Source organism: Monodelphis domestica, chromosome 1 (assembly GCF_027887165.1).
Source record: "Monodelphis domestica isolate mMonDom1 chromosome 1, mMonDom1.pri, whole genome shotgun sequence".
NCBI classification, from domain to species: domain Eukaryota; kingdom Metazoa; phylum Chordata; class Mammalia; order Didelphimorphia; family Didelphidae; genus Monodelphis; species Monodelphis domestica.
In genome coordinates, this window is record NC_077227.1 from 512,397,054 (window position 1) to 512,415,737 (window position 18,684).

The 18,684-nt window shown below is 36.3% G+C and overlaps 1 protein-coding gene across 1 annotated transcript in view; it reads right to left on the bottom strand.

Annotated features, from left to right (window-relative positions):
* Nucleotides 1-18,684, bottom strand: part of EPHX2 (epoxide hydrolase 2) — an 87,628-nt gene that overhangs the window by 53,789 nt on the left and 15,155 nt on the right. Inside the window, exons 5-8 of the mRNA XM_007475918.3 lie at nucleotides 8,106-8,228; nucleotides 5,404-5,478; nucleotides 1,702-1,797; nucleotides 1,052-1,130 (exon numbers count right to left, since the gene is read on the bottom strand). Of these exons, the coding sequence (XP_007475980.1) occupies nucleotides 1,052-1,130; nucleotides 1,702-1,797; nucleotides 5,404-5,478; nucleotides 8,106-8,228 (373 nt within the window). The remainder of the gene's footprint in view (nucleotides 1-1,051; nucleotides 1,131-1,701; nucleotides 1,798-5,403; nucleotides 5,479-8,105; nucleotides 8,229-18,684) is intronic.

Genomic DNA, 18,684 nt, shown 5'->3' on the forward strand with positions numbered 1-18,684 from the left:
CAGAGGTAGTGATAGCAGTCCAGTCTTCACAACATACAGAGAGCAATCAAACACTAGAAACAACAACAAAACAAAAACAACAATAATAATAACTAGGATTTATATAGTGCTTTGAAGATTTATAAAGTGCTTTATACACCAGGGTTTGATTCCATGATGGGAGAGGCTGCAAATTTTGGGGCAGTAGATGGCCATATCTGTAATGCTAGGCCTGGAGTCAGGAAGTCTGATATCAGTTATAACAGTGCTTTCATGCAATACATGTTTCCATATTGCTCATGCCATGACAGAAGACACATATCTCACATACAATAAAAAAAAAACTCATGAAGGAAGTGGCAGATGGCATGCTTTCATCTACAATAAGACTCCAATAGTTTCCTATTTTTTTTTGCTGTGGAAAACATTTTTCATCATAGATCCCTTGTGGATATCCTTGGAACTTGCTTTGCTGATAATAGTTTAGTCCTTCACAACTGCTCATTGTATATTTCTGTTCCTGCAGACATTGTTCTCCCAGTTCTGCTCAGTTCACTTTGCATCAGTTTATATAAACCTTGCAGGTTTTTTCTGAACTCATGCTGTTCATCATTTCTTATGGCTCAATAGAATTCTCTTACAGTCATATACCACAACTTGTTCATCCATTCCCTAAGTGATAGACAACCTCTGTTTCCAATTCTTTGCTACTACAACAAGAACTGATAAAAATATTTTTATCAAGTAGGTCCTTTCCCTTATCCCTGATCTCTTTGAGATACTGACCCAATATTGGTACTGTTAGGTCAGAGGATATATATATATATATATATATATATATATATATATATATATATATAGTTTTATGGCCCTTTCAGCATGGGGTGGAACCAATCTTGAAACCTAGTCTCTTGTCTTCCAGTCCTGTATGGGGCTTAGCTCAGGGCAGGTTAGGAAAAGTACTGAAGACAGGTAAAGGAACGATTTACTTAGAAGGAAGAGAGGAAGAACACTGCATCAAGCACTTTACAAATGTTATATCATTTGATCAACCCTATAAAAATGAACTCACCGTAGGGGGCAGAAGAATCTCCAAAACCTTTCAAATCCAGAGCAATAACCCGGAAGCCTGCTTCTACTAGAACAGGGATCTAAAGAATGAAAGGATGCATTTAGCATTAGCTAGCCTGGGTTAGTTTGATCAGTCCTCTCTCTGTTGGCTCAGTTGATCCCACAGTCTAGCCTAATTGTTACTTTTTTTTTGCATTTGGTTTTGGAAGGAGGAAGATGCAATTGTTCAAATCTATGATTTCAATATTAAGGGAACCCTCATCACATAAACTGCTTCTGCTCTTCCAGGTCTGTCACTTAGATCTTTAGAGAGTTACTGAGCTATTCAGGCAGTCAGGCAGGCAGTAAATATTTACTACGTGCTTATGATGTGCCAGACACTGAGCTAAGCCATTTAGACACAAAGAAAGGCAAAAGAAGCTTCTTTGGTGGCAGAATGTTAATTAAATATTTTCTTATGGCTCAGATATAAAGAATGGACAGGCTTTAAGGTACAGAACCTCTCTGAACACCACTGTCTGCTGCGTAGAGAACAGCCCCTTCTGTCTGACTTATACACATCACTCTTTACAGCTGAACTTCATGGGTCAGATCATTCCCCTTTCCCCTCAATTCACCCCACCCACATGGTGAACCTGGGCTGACACTTACCTGACACTTCCAGGAATACCAGAATTCAGGGAAGCCATGGAAGAGACACACAACAGGGCCAGACCCTTTCTCCACAAAATGCAGCTGGACCCCAGGCTGTCACAAAGACAAGAAGGCTATATATAACAGGCAATGAGCCCTGAGGCTAGAGGTTGGATGTTCACTAAAGGCACAGACCCCAAATTCTAAGATTGCTGCTGAACATCAGATGGACACTGACCATCCACATTTTCTAGGAATCACTGGAGCAAGTCTCTATTCCCACTTCTAGGCATATATTGAATATCAGGTGTGGAGAGAAAGGAAGGAGAAAGAGAGGAGAGGAAGGAGAGAGAAGGGGGGGGGGAGAAAGGCAGAAGAAGAAGTAGAAGGGAAAAAAGGGAGAGGGGAAAAAAGGAAAGAAAAGGGGACAGAGAGAAAGAGAGAGGGGGGAGTGAGAGAGACAGAGACAGGGATATAGGGACAGGGAGAGAGAGAGGGAGAAAGGCAGGGGGAGAGAAAGAGAGGAGACAGAGACAGTGAGGTAGAAAGACACAGAATTGGGACAGACAGATAGAGGGGAGGGAGGGAGAGACACAGAGACACAGAGACAGAGAGAGAGACAGAGGGAGGAAGCAGGGAAAGGGGAGAGAGAGAGAAAGAGAGAGAGAGAGAGAGAGAGAGAGAGAGAGAGAGAGAGAGAGAGAGAGAGAGAGAGAGAGAGAGAGAGAGAGAGAGAGAGAGAAACATCCTCAGTAGATAATGCAAACCAACAAAAGAATCCAGAATTGAACAGGGAACAGGGGGAGAATGAGCTAGATTGCCTCTGGGAAACTGCAAAATGTTTTTGAAAATAGATACTTATTGATGACTTGTTTTTACATCATTTATATTTTTATCCATATTCTTCCACCTCACCCTTCCAAGAGAATCATCTCTTATAACATTCATAGGATCATAGTTTCAGAGGGAGAAGAGACCTCTGAGGCCATCAAGTTCAACCTTTCATTTTATAGAATACTGAGGCTCAGGGAAGTTAAATGACTTGTCCAGAGACCCATAAGCCACTGTGACAGAATCAGAATTTGAATCCAGCTCTTCAGACTATAAATCCAGGGCAATTTCTTACCTAAATGTTAATAGCTAATATTTTATAAGACACTTTAAAATTTGCCAGTTATTTTACAAATATTACTTCATTTATTCTTAAAACAACTCTGGAAGGTAGGTAATAATAATAATAATAATAATAATAATAATAACTTATATTTATATAGCATAACTATGTGCCAGGCACTATGCTAAGCACTTTATAATTATTAGTTCATATGATCCTCACAACAACCCTAGGAAGTGTTAGTATCATTCCCATTTTATATTTGAGTAAATTGAGGTGAAATAAAAAGGTGAAACTTTAAAAAATGCTATTTTATTGTTGTTCAGTTGTTTCAGCCATGTTTGACTCTTTGTGACCCCATTTGGGGTTTATCTTGACAGAGATACTGGAGTGGTTTGCCATTTTCTTCTCCAGCTGCCCAGAGTTGTGTAACTGGTATATTTGAGGTGTGAAGATTGGATTTGATTCTCCCCTCAAGGTAACAGTGAAGGTAACAGTGATTAAATTGTAATCCCCTGTCTATTTTTTAGATTTAATCCCTCAAAATGTTAGCACAGTACTTAAAGTTGAGTGGGAAGATCTGCTCATGTTAGATCTGACCATCAAAAGTGTAAATATTCCACTTACGAAATGGGAGGTCTGTGACCCAGTGTGTGATAGTGGGTAATGAATTAGAATCGACTAACTGCCTTCTGGGCAGTCCTAGAACAGAGTGTCAGCTGTGATTGGTAGATGTGGAATTAGGGGAAGTGACACAGGAAAAAAAGGTCTTTAAAAGAAAGAGACACGGGCCTGAATGAGGGTCATGTTCTGGGATTTTTGAAAGAGACACACCTGGAGTGGAGCCTCCTGTAAGAAGCAGTTCTACTGGAGTTGAGGCTGATACAGAATCTGCTGATTTAAGTGGTGAGTATAAAGGCTGACTTCTTTTCCTTGGCCTTTCTGGAGGCGTTAGTCTCCATAAAAGGTCCATTGTCTTGAGACTCCTTTCCCCTGTCTGGGGCCTTTGAATTTCCTATCTGGCTCAGAGGAAGCCAGAATTCTCTCTCTCCTTTTCTTCTCTTTCTCTCTTCCTTAATATTTTCCCCCTATTGTAAAGTAAACTACCATAAATTCCATTCTGATTTAGTAATTCATTTTGGGGATTTAGTAATTAAATCCCTGGCGACCAATTAATATATATTCAGTCCAACCATCAATATAACAGAGGCCAGATTTGAACTCAGGAAGAGGCACTGTATAAATGCTAGCCATCATCGTCATTGTAGTTATTATTGTTAAAAGGTCACATTTTCCTTTTTTCTTTTTTTAAAAATCCTTACTTTTGCTTTAAGAATTGATATTAAGGATCAGCTGCAAAGTAGAAGCTTGTTTGGGGTTAAAGACTTGTCCAGGGTCACACAGCTAGGAAGTGCCTGAGACCAGATATGACCCAGGACCTTCTATCTCTGGGTCTGGCTCTCTATCTGCTCTGTTCTAGCTGCTCCAATATGCCGTATTTTCAGTGAAATGCTTAAGTACAGACAATGATGAATGAATGAAACCCTGAAGCAAAAATTCTCCACCTATAATTTCTACAGTACTGCAGCTAGATTTTGACTTTGCTTGGTATCCCTACCATAGATTATGGGCTTTGGAGTGTCCTAGCTATTGATAGTGTCAGCTGTATCTGAGATTATCTGAAGATCTGACCAAATCAGTCATGTCCCTTTTTAATATGTTGACTGTGAAACACTGCTTCTCTAGAAAACTTATTCAGACACTAAATTGCTATGGGCATTAATTGCAATGTGTTGATTACCCAATCTATTTCACTCATCCACCATTCTATTTCTTGGCCAGTACCAGATTGTTTTGATGATTATTGCTTTGTAGTATAGTTAGTTTGTGATCTGGTACAGCTCTTTCCTTCATATTTTTTTTTCATTAATTCCTTTGATATTCTTGGCCTTTTATCCTTCCAGGTAAACTTTGGGTTGTTTTTTGTTTTTAGTTCTATGAATAATTTTGGGGTAGATTGTTAGTATGGCACTGAATAGGTAAATTAATTTAGGTAGGATTGTGATTTTCACTATTTAGCTCAGCATATCCATGAACAATTAATGTTTTTTTTTCCAATTATCCAGGTGTAACTTTATTTGTGTGAAGAATGTTTTGTAATTGTGTTCATAGAGTTTCTGGGTTTGTTCTGGTAGGTATATCCCTAAGTATTTTATATTGTTTAGAAATATTTTGAATGGAATTTCCTTTTCTATCTCTTGTTGCTGGATTTCGTTGGCAGTAAATAAAAATGCTAATGATTTATTTGGGTTGATTTTGTATATTGTGATTTTGCTAAAGCTATTAATTATTTTTGTTAGTCCTTTGGTTGATTATCTAGGATTCTCTAGGGTACCATCCTATCATCTGCAAAGACTAATAACTTTGTTTCTTCATTGACTATTCTAATTCCTTTGATTTTTTCCCCCTGCTCATTGATATGTATATAGTAAACTTTACTCCCTGACACCCAACACCAAAATGCATGAACACTCAAATTCTTCACCCCTGCTCACAGAGTGTGAGGACGTTGCTCAGTCCCTTATTCACAAATAATTGGTCCTTACCTTGACTTCAACATATCCGTGGGCAATATTGCTTGGATGTACTGCTATAGGCCGTTCCATATCGTGGTTGGGAAACTGAAAATACAAAATATATGATGAAAGAAAAGTCTTCCAATTTCCTTCCATAAGTTTTCAGAGCATCTTATAGGGCATTGAGGTAGGCAGGGAAATCCCTAAACCCTTAAATGGGTACTGAGTCAAAGGTCCTTAAGATCATGTCATATAAGGATTAGTCAAAAGGGTTTCCAACCTGGGGTACACACATCCCCCAGGGTGACATATAAGACATTTGTCAAGGAGATATGGAAAATATTTGGTAAATAACTATTATTTTGAAGTATACTAAAACTAGTAGTGTTCATTAAAAAAATGTAAATTTGAGAAAAAAACAAAGAGGAGGCAGAGGAAGGGTAGAAAGAGGAGGAAGTATTATATTGCATCTAAAAAATATGAGTTGGTGAGTTGAAGATATCATCTTTACTGACCCCAAATCAAATAAATGATGTTTTGAATATAAAATCCTTTTCATATTTTGAACTTTAAAACTTACAATACTAAAGCAGGAAAAAAACCCAGCCACAATGACCCAGAAAAAGATGAGCTAGCATTATCAGCTATAGAAAGAAATTTAAATTGATTTCCTATTACTTGATATATCCCATTCTTACTAAACATGCTGATGGGGCTTTACTTCTGCTCATAAAGACTTATCTCTGTGAATCAACATTTGGGGTCTTGTTCTCCATCAAATCCATAGCAAGAAATGAAATGAAGGCTAAACATGCTATACTGGTATCGCTTTCAAAAATGTTATCATTGTTGTCAGTTGTTGTTCAGTCATGTCTAACTCTTTCATGACCCCATTTGGCAAATGGATTGAGGTTTTGCATTGAGGAGAGACTTGGGGCAGGTAGGGGTGCATTTAGAATGTTATTACAACAGATTAAATAAGAAGTAGCAAGGGCCTAAATGAGAGTATTGGTTGAATGAGTGAAGAAAGGGGGATATATGCAAAGGAGTCTTGGAGATATGAGTTATAAGATATAGCAATTATTGGATATAGAGTGAAAGTGGAGTTGAGGATGACCTGATGCTTGAAAAATTTTGTGAATGGAAAGAGAGCAGTGGCCTCAACAATATTAGAAAGGTAGGTTTGGGGGGCAAGAAAGGAAGTTCTCTTTTGTACAGGTTGAGACACCTAGTTTGAAATGTCTATTAGGCAGTTGGTGTTACGATACTTGAGTTCAGAAAACAGAGCAGGGATGGATATTGTAATAAGGGATTATTTGAATGATAACTAAAGATCAGGGCTGTTAATCTTCCTTCCTCCCTTCCTCCCTTCCTCCCTCCATTTTGATTCTTCTATTGGTCTTTCTAAATCAACTCAGGGTGAGTTTTATGATGTCTCAAATAAAATATTCTTTCTCTTCTCTAAGATTATATAAGGGGTTTATTGGGGAAGAAGGGAAAGATATAAGGAAATGGAAGGAAAGAGGGTTTGGGGTTTCCCTTAGGTTGGAGGATGGTGGAATACAGTTCAGTTTGGGGAAATGGGCTGATAGGTCTGGAAGTTCAGTCATTATATCACAGCAGAGAAATCAGAGAGAGCTGGACTTTTTGCCCTTCTTTCTTTCTGTCCCCAAGCCAAGAGACCCTTCTCCTTTCTGTTTTCAAGGCTAAAGATACCTTCTTCCTTCTGTCTAAAAAGCAAAGAGATCTCAGACTTCCTTTGGTCTCAAAGGCCAAAAAAAGAGCCAGTTTCAGTTTGTTCTGATCCTTTCTCAACCATCTTTTCTGGACATCATTCCAAATAGAATGTTCTCTTTTTGAGTGACAGTTCAGCAGTCTCATCTATTGCATCTCTGTTGCAGGCTTTTCCATTTTTTTTATTTCCACACCATCACAAAATGAAGATCTGTTTCTGGTGGTGGCTCTTTGTTTTTGAAGAGGACCCCATCATCACGGGGTGATATCTTGACTTGCTGGTGAGTTGGAGAGAAGTAATGCAGAGTTGTCTAGTCTATCTACTCTGTTTTACAGATAAAAAGTCCATGGAGGTGAAGTCACTTCACTTCAATAAACATTTACAAGTGCCTACTATGTGTCATACACTGGGCAAAGTGCTGGTGATACAAAAAGAGGCAAATGACAATCCCTGCCCTCTAGGAGCTCACACTCTAGTAGGAGAGACAATATAGAAACAAATATATACAAAGCAAGTTATATATAGGATAAATAGGCAATACTTAACAAGGGGAGAGCACTAGAATTAAGAAGAGGTGGGGAAGGTTTCTTGTGGAAAGTGGGATTTTAGTTGTGTCTTAAAGGAAGCAAGGGAAGACAGTAGTTGAAGCTGAAGAGTAAGATCATTCCAGGCATAGGGGACAGCCAGAGGAAATGTCCAGAATTGAGAGGTGGAGTGTCTTGTTCTTGGAATAGCCAGGAAGCCAATGTCACCAGATCAAGGAGCACATGCCTGGGAGTAAGTTGTAAGAAGACTGGAAAGATAGGAGAGTAATAAATTCTAAAGGCTTTGAACTTCAAGTAAGAGAGCTTACTTTCAAAATTGTAGTCCTTGGACTCCAAATCCAGCATTCTCTCCACTGTGCCACACTGCATAGACATATACACAGATACCCCAAAAGGGATTTGACTGATTAACAAAACCAGGCAATATGACTCAGCTTTAAGCACATAATTACCTGAACACCAGTTGATTTTTCTAGTTCCTTCAGAGCCATGTCAGTATCTTGGGCAAGAATGGTGACCATTCCTAGTTCACGAGCTTTCTTGAGATTGGCCCCAGTATCATCTAAGAAAACAGCCTGAATTAAGGAGGGAAAAGAAAGTTAAAATATAGTACAGAAAATCTGGGGACAAAAGTTTTTTGTCAAACATAATTCAAGGAGATATAATAAAAATGATGCCCAACTCTTTGTGACCCCTTGTGGGGTTTTCTTGGCAAAGATACTGGAATGGTTTGGTATTTCCTTCTCCAGATAATCTTGCAGATGAGGAAACTGAGGCAAACATGGTATGCTGTGCAAGGTAAGCCAGCACACAGGAAACAGAAGAGAACTGAGCCTGAGGAAGAGGTCAAGAAGGTCTTGATAAGTACAGTAGCACAGCTCTGTTACTCATTGCCCGGTTCTGGGGGGTAGATCCAGGGCAGGCTGAGGAAGAGACCTTTATCTATGGGTGGCCTTCTAATGTGACCAGTGGTTTCAGGTCCCAAGCTGTGTACTGAGTACAAATTCAGAAGAAAGTGTTACTCTGCCCCAGGAGCCAAATCAATTTTCAGTTCCAACATAGAACCCAGTCTGAAGTCTGGAATAACCAAGGCAGGAAGCCCAGACTAAAGGACAACCTGTGGGGGGCAGCTGGGTAGCTCAGTGGATTGAGAGCCAGTCCTAGAGATGGGAGGTCCTAGGTTCAAATCTGGCCTCAGACACTTCCCAGCTGTGTGACCCTGGGCAAGTCACTTAACCCCCATTGCCTAGCCCTTACCACTCTTCTGCCTTGGAGCCAATACACCGTATTGACTCTAAGACGGAAGGTAAGGGTTTTTAAATAAATAAATAAATAAAATAAAGGACAACTTGTGGTTCACCCTCCAGGAGGGCATAAAGCCCAGCCTTAACATAAACCAAAAAATCGGAAAGTAGGATGGAGAAATGATCAAATAAAAAAATCCACTGTAAAGGGCTTTTATGGTGACATGAATGCTCAAGACACAAATCCAGAAGAAAATTAGTCCAAAACATCTATAAGCAAAGACTCAAAAGAAAAAAACAACAACCCACAGCTTGGACACAAGTTAAATTCTAGAATTCCTAGAAGAGATGAAAGAGGTTTTTTTTAAGGTTTTTAAATGATTTTTTGAAATGAAATAAGATTACTAGAAGAAAAATGGAAAAAGGAAATGAGAAAGCTATGGAAGAGAGATTTGGAAAGAGAATTAACATCTTGAAACAAGAAATATAAAACCTTATCCTCTCCCAAAACTCCTTGAAAATGAGAATTGACCAAATATGAGGTAGGAGCAAGTAAATACAACAAAATTTAAAAACAGAAGAAAACACAGGGTATTTCATAGAAGAAAAAAAAACCACTATCTTAGAAAAGAGATTGAGCAGAAATAATTTAAGAATCATTGGACTATCTGAAAGCTATGAACAAAAAGAGTGTAGACATCACATTTCAAGAAATCACAAAACTTCCTAGATCTCTTGCAATCAGTGGGCACAGTAGAAATAGAATCTACTTGTCGCCTCCTGAAAGAAACCTCCAAAGGAAAATCTTAAGGATTAATATTATCAAAATTCAGGATTTTGAGATAAAAAACATAAAAGTATTGCAATAACCAGAAAGAAAAAAAGAGTTCAAGTACTGAGAAGCCATAGTCAGGAACAAACAATATTTAGAAGCCACCACTATAAAGAAGCAAAGAGTTTGGAATATATTATTCCAGAAGACAAATGATATAGGTTTATAACCAAGAATAACTTACCTAGCAAAACAGTATAATCATATAGGGTAAAAAATGAACCTCCAAGGGGCAGCTTGATGGCTCAATGGATAGAGAGCCAAGCCTGGAGATGGGAGGTCCTAGGTTCAAATGTAGACTCAAACACTTCCTGGCTGTGTCACCCTGGGGAAATCACTAAACCACAGTTGCCTAACCTTCACCATTCTTTGCTTCAGGACTCATACTTAATATCAGTTCTAAAACAGAAGGTAAAAGTTTTTAAAAAGTGAACCTCTAATGAAATAAAGAACTTCCAGCTATTTCTGATGAGGAAAAAAAGCTGAGTAGAAACTGAGAAATGCAATCACAGGATTTAAGAGAAACAGGAAAAGGTAAACAAATCGCAAAATATTAAATAAGGATAAATTGTACACATTTTTTTAATTATTTAAACCCTTACCTTCCATCTTGGAATCAATACTGTGTATTGGTTCCAAGTTGAAGAGTGGTAAGGGCTAGGCAATGGGGGTCAAGTGACTTGCCCAGGATCACACAGCTAGGAAGTGTCTGAGGTCACATTTGAACCCAGGACCTCCCGTCTATAGGCCTGGTTCTCAATCCACTGAACTACCTAACTGCCCCCTACATTCTTTTTTTAAGTTATATTTTATTTTCCCCAAGTACATGTAAAAATAATTTTTACATTTAAAAAAATTTTTAATTATAAATTCTCTCTCTCTTCTCCTCCCACCCCAAAACATTAAGTAATCTGATATAAAATCGATGTATTTTTCCATAATAGTCATTTTGTGAGAGAAAACTTGAACAAAGATAGTTTTCATGAAGAAAGAAAGTGTAAAATTATATGCACTGGTCTAAATTCAGACACCATAAGTTCAGGATAAATTGTATACATTCTAATAAAAGGTAAATAGTACATAAGTTCTCTCAAAATTCTATCATCATCACAGGTCAGAGAGAGAGTCTAAAGGACTAGGAGTAGTTCTGTTATATTTTGATGATATTAAGTGAAGAATGGAAAGAGTGGGAAAGAGGAATATAGTAAGGGAGAGAAGAAGAGGGAGGATGGGAAAAATTATCTTACATAATTGAGGTACACAAGTAGAAATCTATGCAAATAAGGAGGAAGGGGTGACTCGAACCTCACTATCCTCTGAATTAGTAAGAGGAGGGAAGAAAACACATGGTTGGGTATAGAAATATATTTCACTTGAAAGAAAAATATAAGGGAAAGGGGAAAATCAGAAGAGTAGATTAAAGGAGACCTTTGGCTTAAAACAAGAGGCAGCTGATTAGTACAGTGGATAGAGTGATAAGCCTGTTTTCAGAACCTGAGATCAAATCCTACCTTAGAAGCCACCTAACTTTCCTACTTCAGTTTCCTCATCTATAATATGAGAATGATAATAGCACAGACCTCCAAGGGATGTTGTGAGAATTAAATGAGATATTTGTAATATTAGCAGTGTCTGGCACATAGTAGATGCTTAATACACACACACAGTAAAATTACAATAAAAACCAAATTAAGGAAAACAAACTCTAAGGAGAATGGAAGACGGGCTTAACAGAAAAGAAAGAAGGAAAGGAAAAAAACCCTCTTATTGGGCTCTGGGAGATGGAAAATGAGGAGGGAAAAGGAAAAAAAGGCAGGTTACACCAAACCTAGAGCAATGGTGCTGAGCTCATTCCTTGATTCCTATTACTTCCTTCTTTATAAAGAGGAGGAAAACAAAGAATAAAAAGTATAAGAAAAGAATATGGAGGGAAAGATAATTAAGTCATTACTGTAAAATTAAATGATATAGACTCACACATGAAACAGAAGAGAAATGAAGAATGAATGAGAAGGCAAAAATTCAACAATGTGTTGTTTATAAGAAACACACTTGAAATAGAAAAATACATATAGTTAAAGTAAGGGACTAGAGTAAAATGTATTATGTTTCAACTGAATTTAAAAAGCCAAGGGTGGCAATCATGAGCTCAGGGACAGATAGACTGCTGGGCCTGCAGTCAGGAAGGCTTGAATTCAAATATAGTTAGATACTTAATAGCTGTGTGACCCTGGGCAAATCATTTCACTTCTTTCTGCCTCAGTTTCCTCATATGTAAAATAGAACCACATAGTTGTGAGGATCAAATGAGATAACATTTATAAATATAAAATGCTTAGCATAGTGCCTAATAGGAATATAATAGGAACTTTAAAAATGTGTATTCCCTTCACTTTATTTTTGGATAAAACTTCAAAAACAAATCTTATTAAAAGAGATAAATAAGGAAACTATATTTTGCTGAAAAGTATCATAGACAATAAATTAATGCCGATGCTAAACACAACTGTACCAAATGGCATCGCATTTAAATGCCTAAAAGAGAAGTTATAAGAATTATAGGGGGAAAATAGTCAGTAAAACGACAATAACAGAGGTCCTCAATTAACCTTCTCCTAAACCTAAATAAATCTAAGAAAAAAATAAATGAAAATAAATGAAGGACTTGAATAGAATTTTCTAAAAGTTAAATATGATAAGCATCTAAAGTTTATTGAATTGGGATAAGAAGGAGAACACACACAGACAGTTCTCACTTTACATGAAGATCATTTATCAAACCTCTCTATAAATGATTTTTAGGTAATATGAATTTGTCCATGGAAATGGGGAAGGGAGATAGAAAGAGGGTCATGTATGCCATGAAAAGAGGTAGTCAGCACATGTTTCAAGGACAAGTTCCAGCCAGGGACAGAGATGCCAGGGCAGGAGGAAGAACACATTGGCCAGGACCAGGTATTTGGGGGCCTGTGCTGAACACACAGGGAACATGAGTGTAACCAGGCAAGGATCTCTCTGCTTAGGAAGTCTTGGAGGTTTTTCTTTTTTAGGGTTGTTGTTTTTTCCCCCAAGGTTTCACTTTTACTGTGGTTTGGGGGTAGCAATCCAAGTTAGGGACAAGTTCAAGGAGAGAAAACATAGTACCATACAATAAAGTTAACATACATGTTTTTTTGGAATGGGGATTTCACCCAACATTCTTTATGTAAAGTCAAATATGTATAATATGAATTTATATAAAATAAGAACTATCTATTTCTCAGCTATGTATGGCATTTTTATAAAAACTGACCATATATTGGGACATAAAACCTCACAGATAGATATATAAAAGTACATATATTAAATATGCTTTTGTGTTCCAAAAAGTAATAAAACTTATATTTCATTGTGTGGACAAAAGAGATATAGACTACACTGCAAGGGCTTGATTTACAAGGTTACCTCATGCAGGAAGGAAATGGAACTTTGGCTGTCAATGAGGGTTGGGACTGGAACCTCCAGCCAAGAAAAGCAGATGGACAGTTGGAAAGGAGTTCTTTTCCCTACTGAAAGGGAGAAGATCATCTCACTGAACTTAACCTACTATAACCTACTATAAATCCCTCATTGATCTGAAGAACTCAGATTAGCCATCTTTCCTCAATAGTGGTGGATAGAGACTTTTTCCCTTTGGGGAAGACAAGAGAATATCCACCCAGAAGATTTCTCATTAATATCTTCAAAAGCTGTATCTTTCTATATTAGGAACTTACACCTGCCTGACTCCACAGTGTCCTCAGGGACTCAGGTCCCGAGACCTGCGCCCTCAACTCCTGAAGGGAATTTAGTTTGAAAATATAAATAAGGAGTTCCTTTTTCCCTCTTCCCTAAGCCTACCATTTTTGAATCCCCCAAACAATAAATAGACCTTATTAATTTAGAAGAACTGAACATCTCATTCTTCAAATGTTCTAAGAGGGTCAAGATAATATCCATCCAGGGAAGGAAAAGGAATCCAGAGACTGAAGGGGATTTCCTCTTGTAAACCTTAACATTTCACAGACTTATGAATATTAAAAATTTTACTCCACATTGAGGAATCCTCCAATTCCCTACTTGAAATAATTCCCTACCAGATAGTGAGAACTCTACTTGAATGTGAAAACTCCTTGCTATGGGAGTATCCCTACTCTACCCCTACTTAAGACCGCTTTAGGGGAGAAAACTCCTTGCTATGGGAGGATCTCACCCATACTTAAGACTGCTTTAGGGCAGAAAACTCCTTGCTATGGGAGGACCTCGCCCATACTTAAGACTGCTTTAGGGCAGAAAACTCCTTGCTAAACAATGAAAGTACTTGAAAACCATACTTATAAAGGAAAGGAGTTCTTTGAGCCATGCCTGTTTTTGGAATTGATCCAATGGAATGCTAGGTGCCTATAAAGGTGGGGCAACTTGTAAACTACTTAGACCTAAAAGGTGAAAACTTACTCAGAGGTTTACTCTTAATGAAATTAGTCGACACAGCAGCATTTTTTTTCTGACTTACTAAAGAGATTAATCTACTCAGCTGTGAATTCAAAATGGGCTGTCTTTTGGAAAACATCTACAGTGATTGGTAGATGGAAGAACTTAGGGGAGGTGACATAGGAGATTTTGCCCTTAAAAATAAGAGCTCAGAGAAGAGCTGGAGGTCATTCTGAAACATTCAGATTGAGGAGGACTGATTCTGAAACATTCAGATTGAGGAAGGACTGATTCTGAAACATTCAGATGGAGGAGGGAGCTGGTGAAAGCAGCTGAGATGATATTGGCCTGGTGTCACTAGAATCCTTGCTTAGACAGACTTGTGGTGAGTGTTAAAAGACTGACTGACTGATCTCTTTCTCTTAAGACTCAGGTCTAGGCCATGTTGGCTTAAGGCCCCTCATACTTATTTCCTTTTTCTCTCTTTCTCTCTTTTCTTTAATTCCACATTTGTATTAATTAAAATCTCTATAAACCCAGTTGACTTGGGTATTTGAATAATTGGGAATATTTCCCTGGTGACCAACTTATATTTGATTTAAAAACCAAGACACTGTAGTGAAACATATTTTCTGTGGTCAAATTTACTCACCCTCTCTTATATCTATCACAATTTATATCTTCCACTATTTTAATCACTACAGTTTAAGACCTCAACCATTTTAAGTCTAACACTCTGTACCTTTCAGCTCTGGACATTGATCCAACTTCACCTTCTCTGGGGCAGCTCTGCCTGGAAGAGGAAGTGGTGCTTCTATTTATCTGTTCCCTACCTTTCAGTGACCTGTCAAGTTTTGGTTCCTGATCCCCCACTAGTACAGTAGTTACTGAATAAATTATTAAAAATTAATCAGAGAAGAATGGGTGAGTCAAATAACAAATCATAGAAACATTGCATAATTTCATTGAATATAATGACAATAAAGAGACAACATACTAAAACTTTTAGGATTATTGTATTTTTAAAAATAGATTAACAATTAGATAAATTGATTTTCAAAAAAGATAAAAGGGAATCAAATAACTAGAATAAAAAGTGAAAAATGTGAATTCGCAACTAAAGAAGAAATAAAAGAAATTACTAGGAACTCTTTGACCCAATTATATGCTAATAATATAAAAATAAAAATTAAATAAATGAATATTTATAAAACTATAACACTCCTAGAGTAACAGAACACGAAGTAGAACACTTAACTCAAGTTTAGTAAAGAAACTAACAAATCATAAATGAATTCCAAAAGGAAAAAAAAACCCTAGAACCAGATGAACTTACAATCAAACTCTATCAAACTTATAAAGAATAATTAATTCTAATATTACATAAACTGTTTGAAAAAGTAGGGAAAGAAGTTCTACCAGATTCGTTCCATGATAACAAAATATTCTTAAAACCTAAACTAAGCAGAGTCAAAACAGAGAAAGAAAGCTATATATCAGTATACTTAATGAATATAGATGCAAAAACAATAATTAAATATTAGCAAGGAGACTACACCAACTTATCACTAAAATTATACATTGTAACTATGTTGGATATGCCCTGAATGCAGGGCTAGTATAATATCAAGAAAACAATAAGCATAATTGAGCAAATTAATAGGATGAAAAACAAAAATCATGACTTTATCAATAGGAGCAGGAAAAACTTTTGACAAGATGTAACATTCATTTCTGTTAAAAAAAAATAGAAAACTGAGGGTAGCTGGGTGGCTCAGTGGATTGAGAGTCAGTCCTAGAGATGGGAGGTCCTAGATTCAAATCTGGCCCCAGACACTTCCCAGCTGTGTGACTCTGGTTAAGTTACTTAAACCCTATTGCCTAGACCTTTCTGCTCTTCTCCCTTGGAACGAGTATTGATTTTAAGATGGAAATTAAGTGTTTAAAAAACTACTAGAACATAGTAAGAAGAGGATCTTTCCTTAATATGATAAGAGTTATCCATCTAAAACCAAGAGCCAGCATTATCTTTAATGAGGTCTTCCAATAAGATCAGGGGTAAAGAGGTAAAGCAAGAATTACTACTCAATATAGTGCTATGATGTTAGTTATAGCAGTAAGACAAGAAAAAGAAACTAATGGTATAAGTACAGGCAAAGAGCAAACAAAATGAACAATTTTTACAGATGGTAAAAAAGGTTACTGAGATAACTCTAGAAGCAACTAAAAAGAGGAGTTGAAATGACTTAATAAAGTTACAGGATATAAAATTATTTATTTGTCATTAGCATTTCTATATATTATGAACAAAATTTATCAGGAAGAGAAAGAGAAATTACTTTTAAAATAAATAAAATATAAAATGCTTGGATATCTATCTGTTCAAACACACCCATAAGAATTAAAAGAACATAACTACAAAATGTTTTTTTTTTCCCATATAAAGGGAGTCTAAATAATTGGAGAAATATTGTATGGGGGTAGGCAGACCTAACATAATAAAATTAATTTTAATAATTTTATTATTGTTATTATATTTTGTTATATGTTATTTGCTTTAACATAACATAACATAATAACTAATATAATAACATAATAAAAATAATAATACTCAAATTAGTTGGCTTATTCAGTGCCATTCCAATCAACTATCAAAAGATTACTTTGTGGAGCTATAAAAAATATAATATCAAAATTCATCTAGAGGAACAAAAATCAAGAATTTCAAGGGAATTAATGAAAAAAATTTGGGAAGGAAGGAGGTCAACTAGTACCAGATGTTAAAATATACTACAAAATAATAATTAAAATAATTTAGTACTTGTTAAGAAATATAATGGTTAAATAGTGGAACAGATTAGGAATATGACACACAGAAGCAACTGAACACAATAGCCTAGTGTTTGACAAAAATGCTTTAAAGAAGATATTTTATCAATTACATGTAATAAATTTCCACATAAGTTTTCCAAAGTTACATGATCCAAATTGTCTCCCTCCCTTCCATCCCTCTTCATTCTGGGAGCAGGCAAGCAATTGGATCCAAGTTATATATGTATTATCATACAAAACAAAAAATTTTGGGGGGAAAAAGAAAGCAGTTTGGCAGGAAATTAGGTGTAGACCAATTTCTCACATTATATGCTAAAATGGATGCATATCATAGACAAAAAGAGTGACAGCATACACAAATTAGAGAAACAATATTTGGATAGAGGATGTTTGCAAACAAGCAAGAGAATAAAAAGGTCACATGGACCATTTTGATTATATAAAATTATAAATTAAAAAATTAAATTATACAAAAATAAAAAAGAATAAAGTCAAAGTAGCTAAAATTAGAAGAGAAATGAAAGGAAATAATCTTTGTATGAAGTATCTCTGATAAAGGTCTCATTTTTAAAAGACATAGGAAATTGATTCAAGTTTATAAGACAAAGAACCATTTTCCAATTGGCAAATGGTCAAAGAATATGAACTGGCACTTTTCAGAGGATACTAGGTCTATGTCCCTAAAAGAATAAAGAAAGAAGAAAAAGACACATTTGGACAAAAATATTTATAGCATCTATGTGGTAGCAAAGAATTGAAAACTAAGGGATGCCCATCAAGTGGAGAATTGCTAAACAAGTTATGGTGTATGAGTACGATGGAATACTATTGTTCTATAAGAAATGATGAAGGAGATCGTTTCAAAAAAACCTAGGGAGACTTCTGAAGAAGAGTGAAGTTAAACTGGAAGAACAACATATATAATAATAATGACAATATTTTAAAGGCAAAATTAAAAGACTTAAGAAATCTGATTGTCATATATGTATACACATATAATACACATGTACATAAATATATGGTATATATATTTAATATGGCAAACATAGGAATTTTATTTTCTTGACTACATATGTTTATAATAGATTTGGGTTGTCTTTTTTTTTTGCTTTATCAATGGGAGTAGAGGATGGTGGGAAAAGAAAAGTGAAGGTAAGAGACAGAAGGCTTACAGAGAGGAGGGGAGAATAACTTACAGATTGGCAATTCTTTTGGTTGCCTCTTTTAGTATCAATAAAGTCTAAGATATTTCCACTTCTCTGGAATCTTTCACTTTTAGATATAAATCCTTCAACATTCTCACAATTATGTCAACGCTATCATATATCTATGTATTTGTTCCTGCTAATGCCTAACTCCCCTATTAAAACATTATTCCCTTTTTATAATATAGAGTATACATAGTTTTAGTTTAAAGATCCATTGGGGAAACTGGTCTCCCAATGGATCTCAGGGGTATATGTTAAGAGAGTTTTTCATAATTTCTACCTTTTTCTCTTTAAGAGGCAAAGGAGCAAAAATATTTCTGAGTAAGATGCCCCCTGCTGTGCAGGCTGTCAGTTGGTGACAGAAGGGTGTGGCTGAGAATTAGTCAATTATAGCTCACAGTTAGAAGGGGATTTTGTCTCCGGGGTCCCCTGGAAAGAGAAGTATGTGGCTCACTACCTCTGAGAA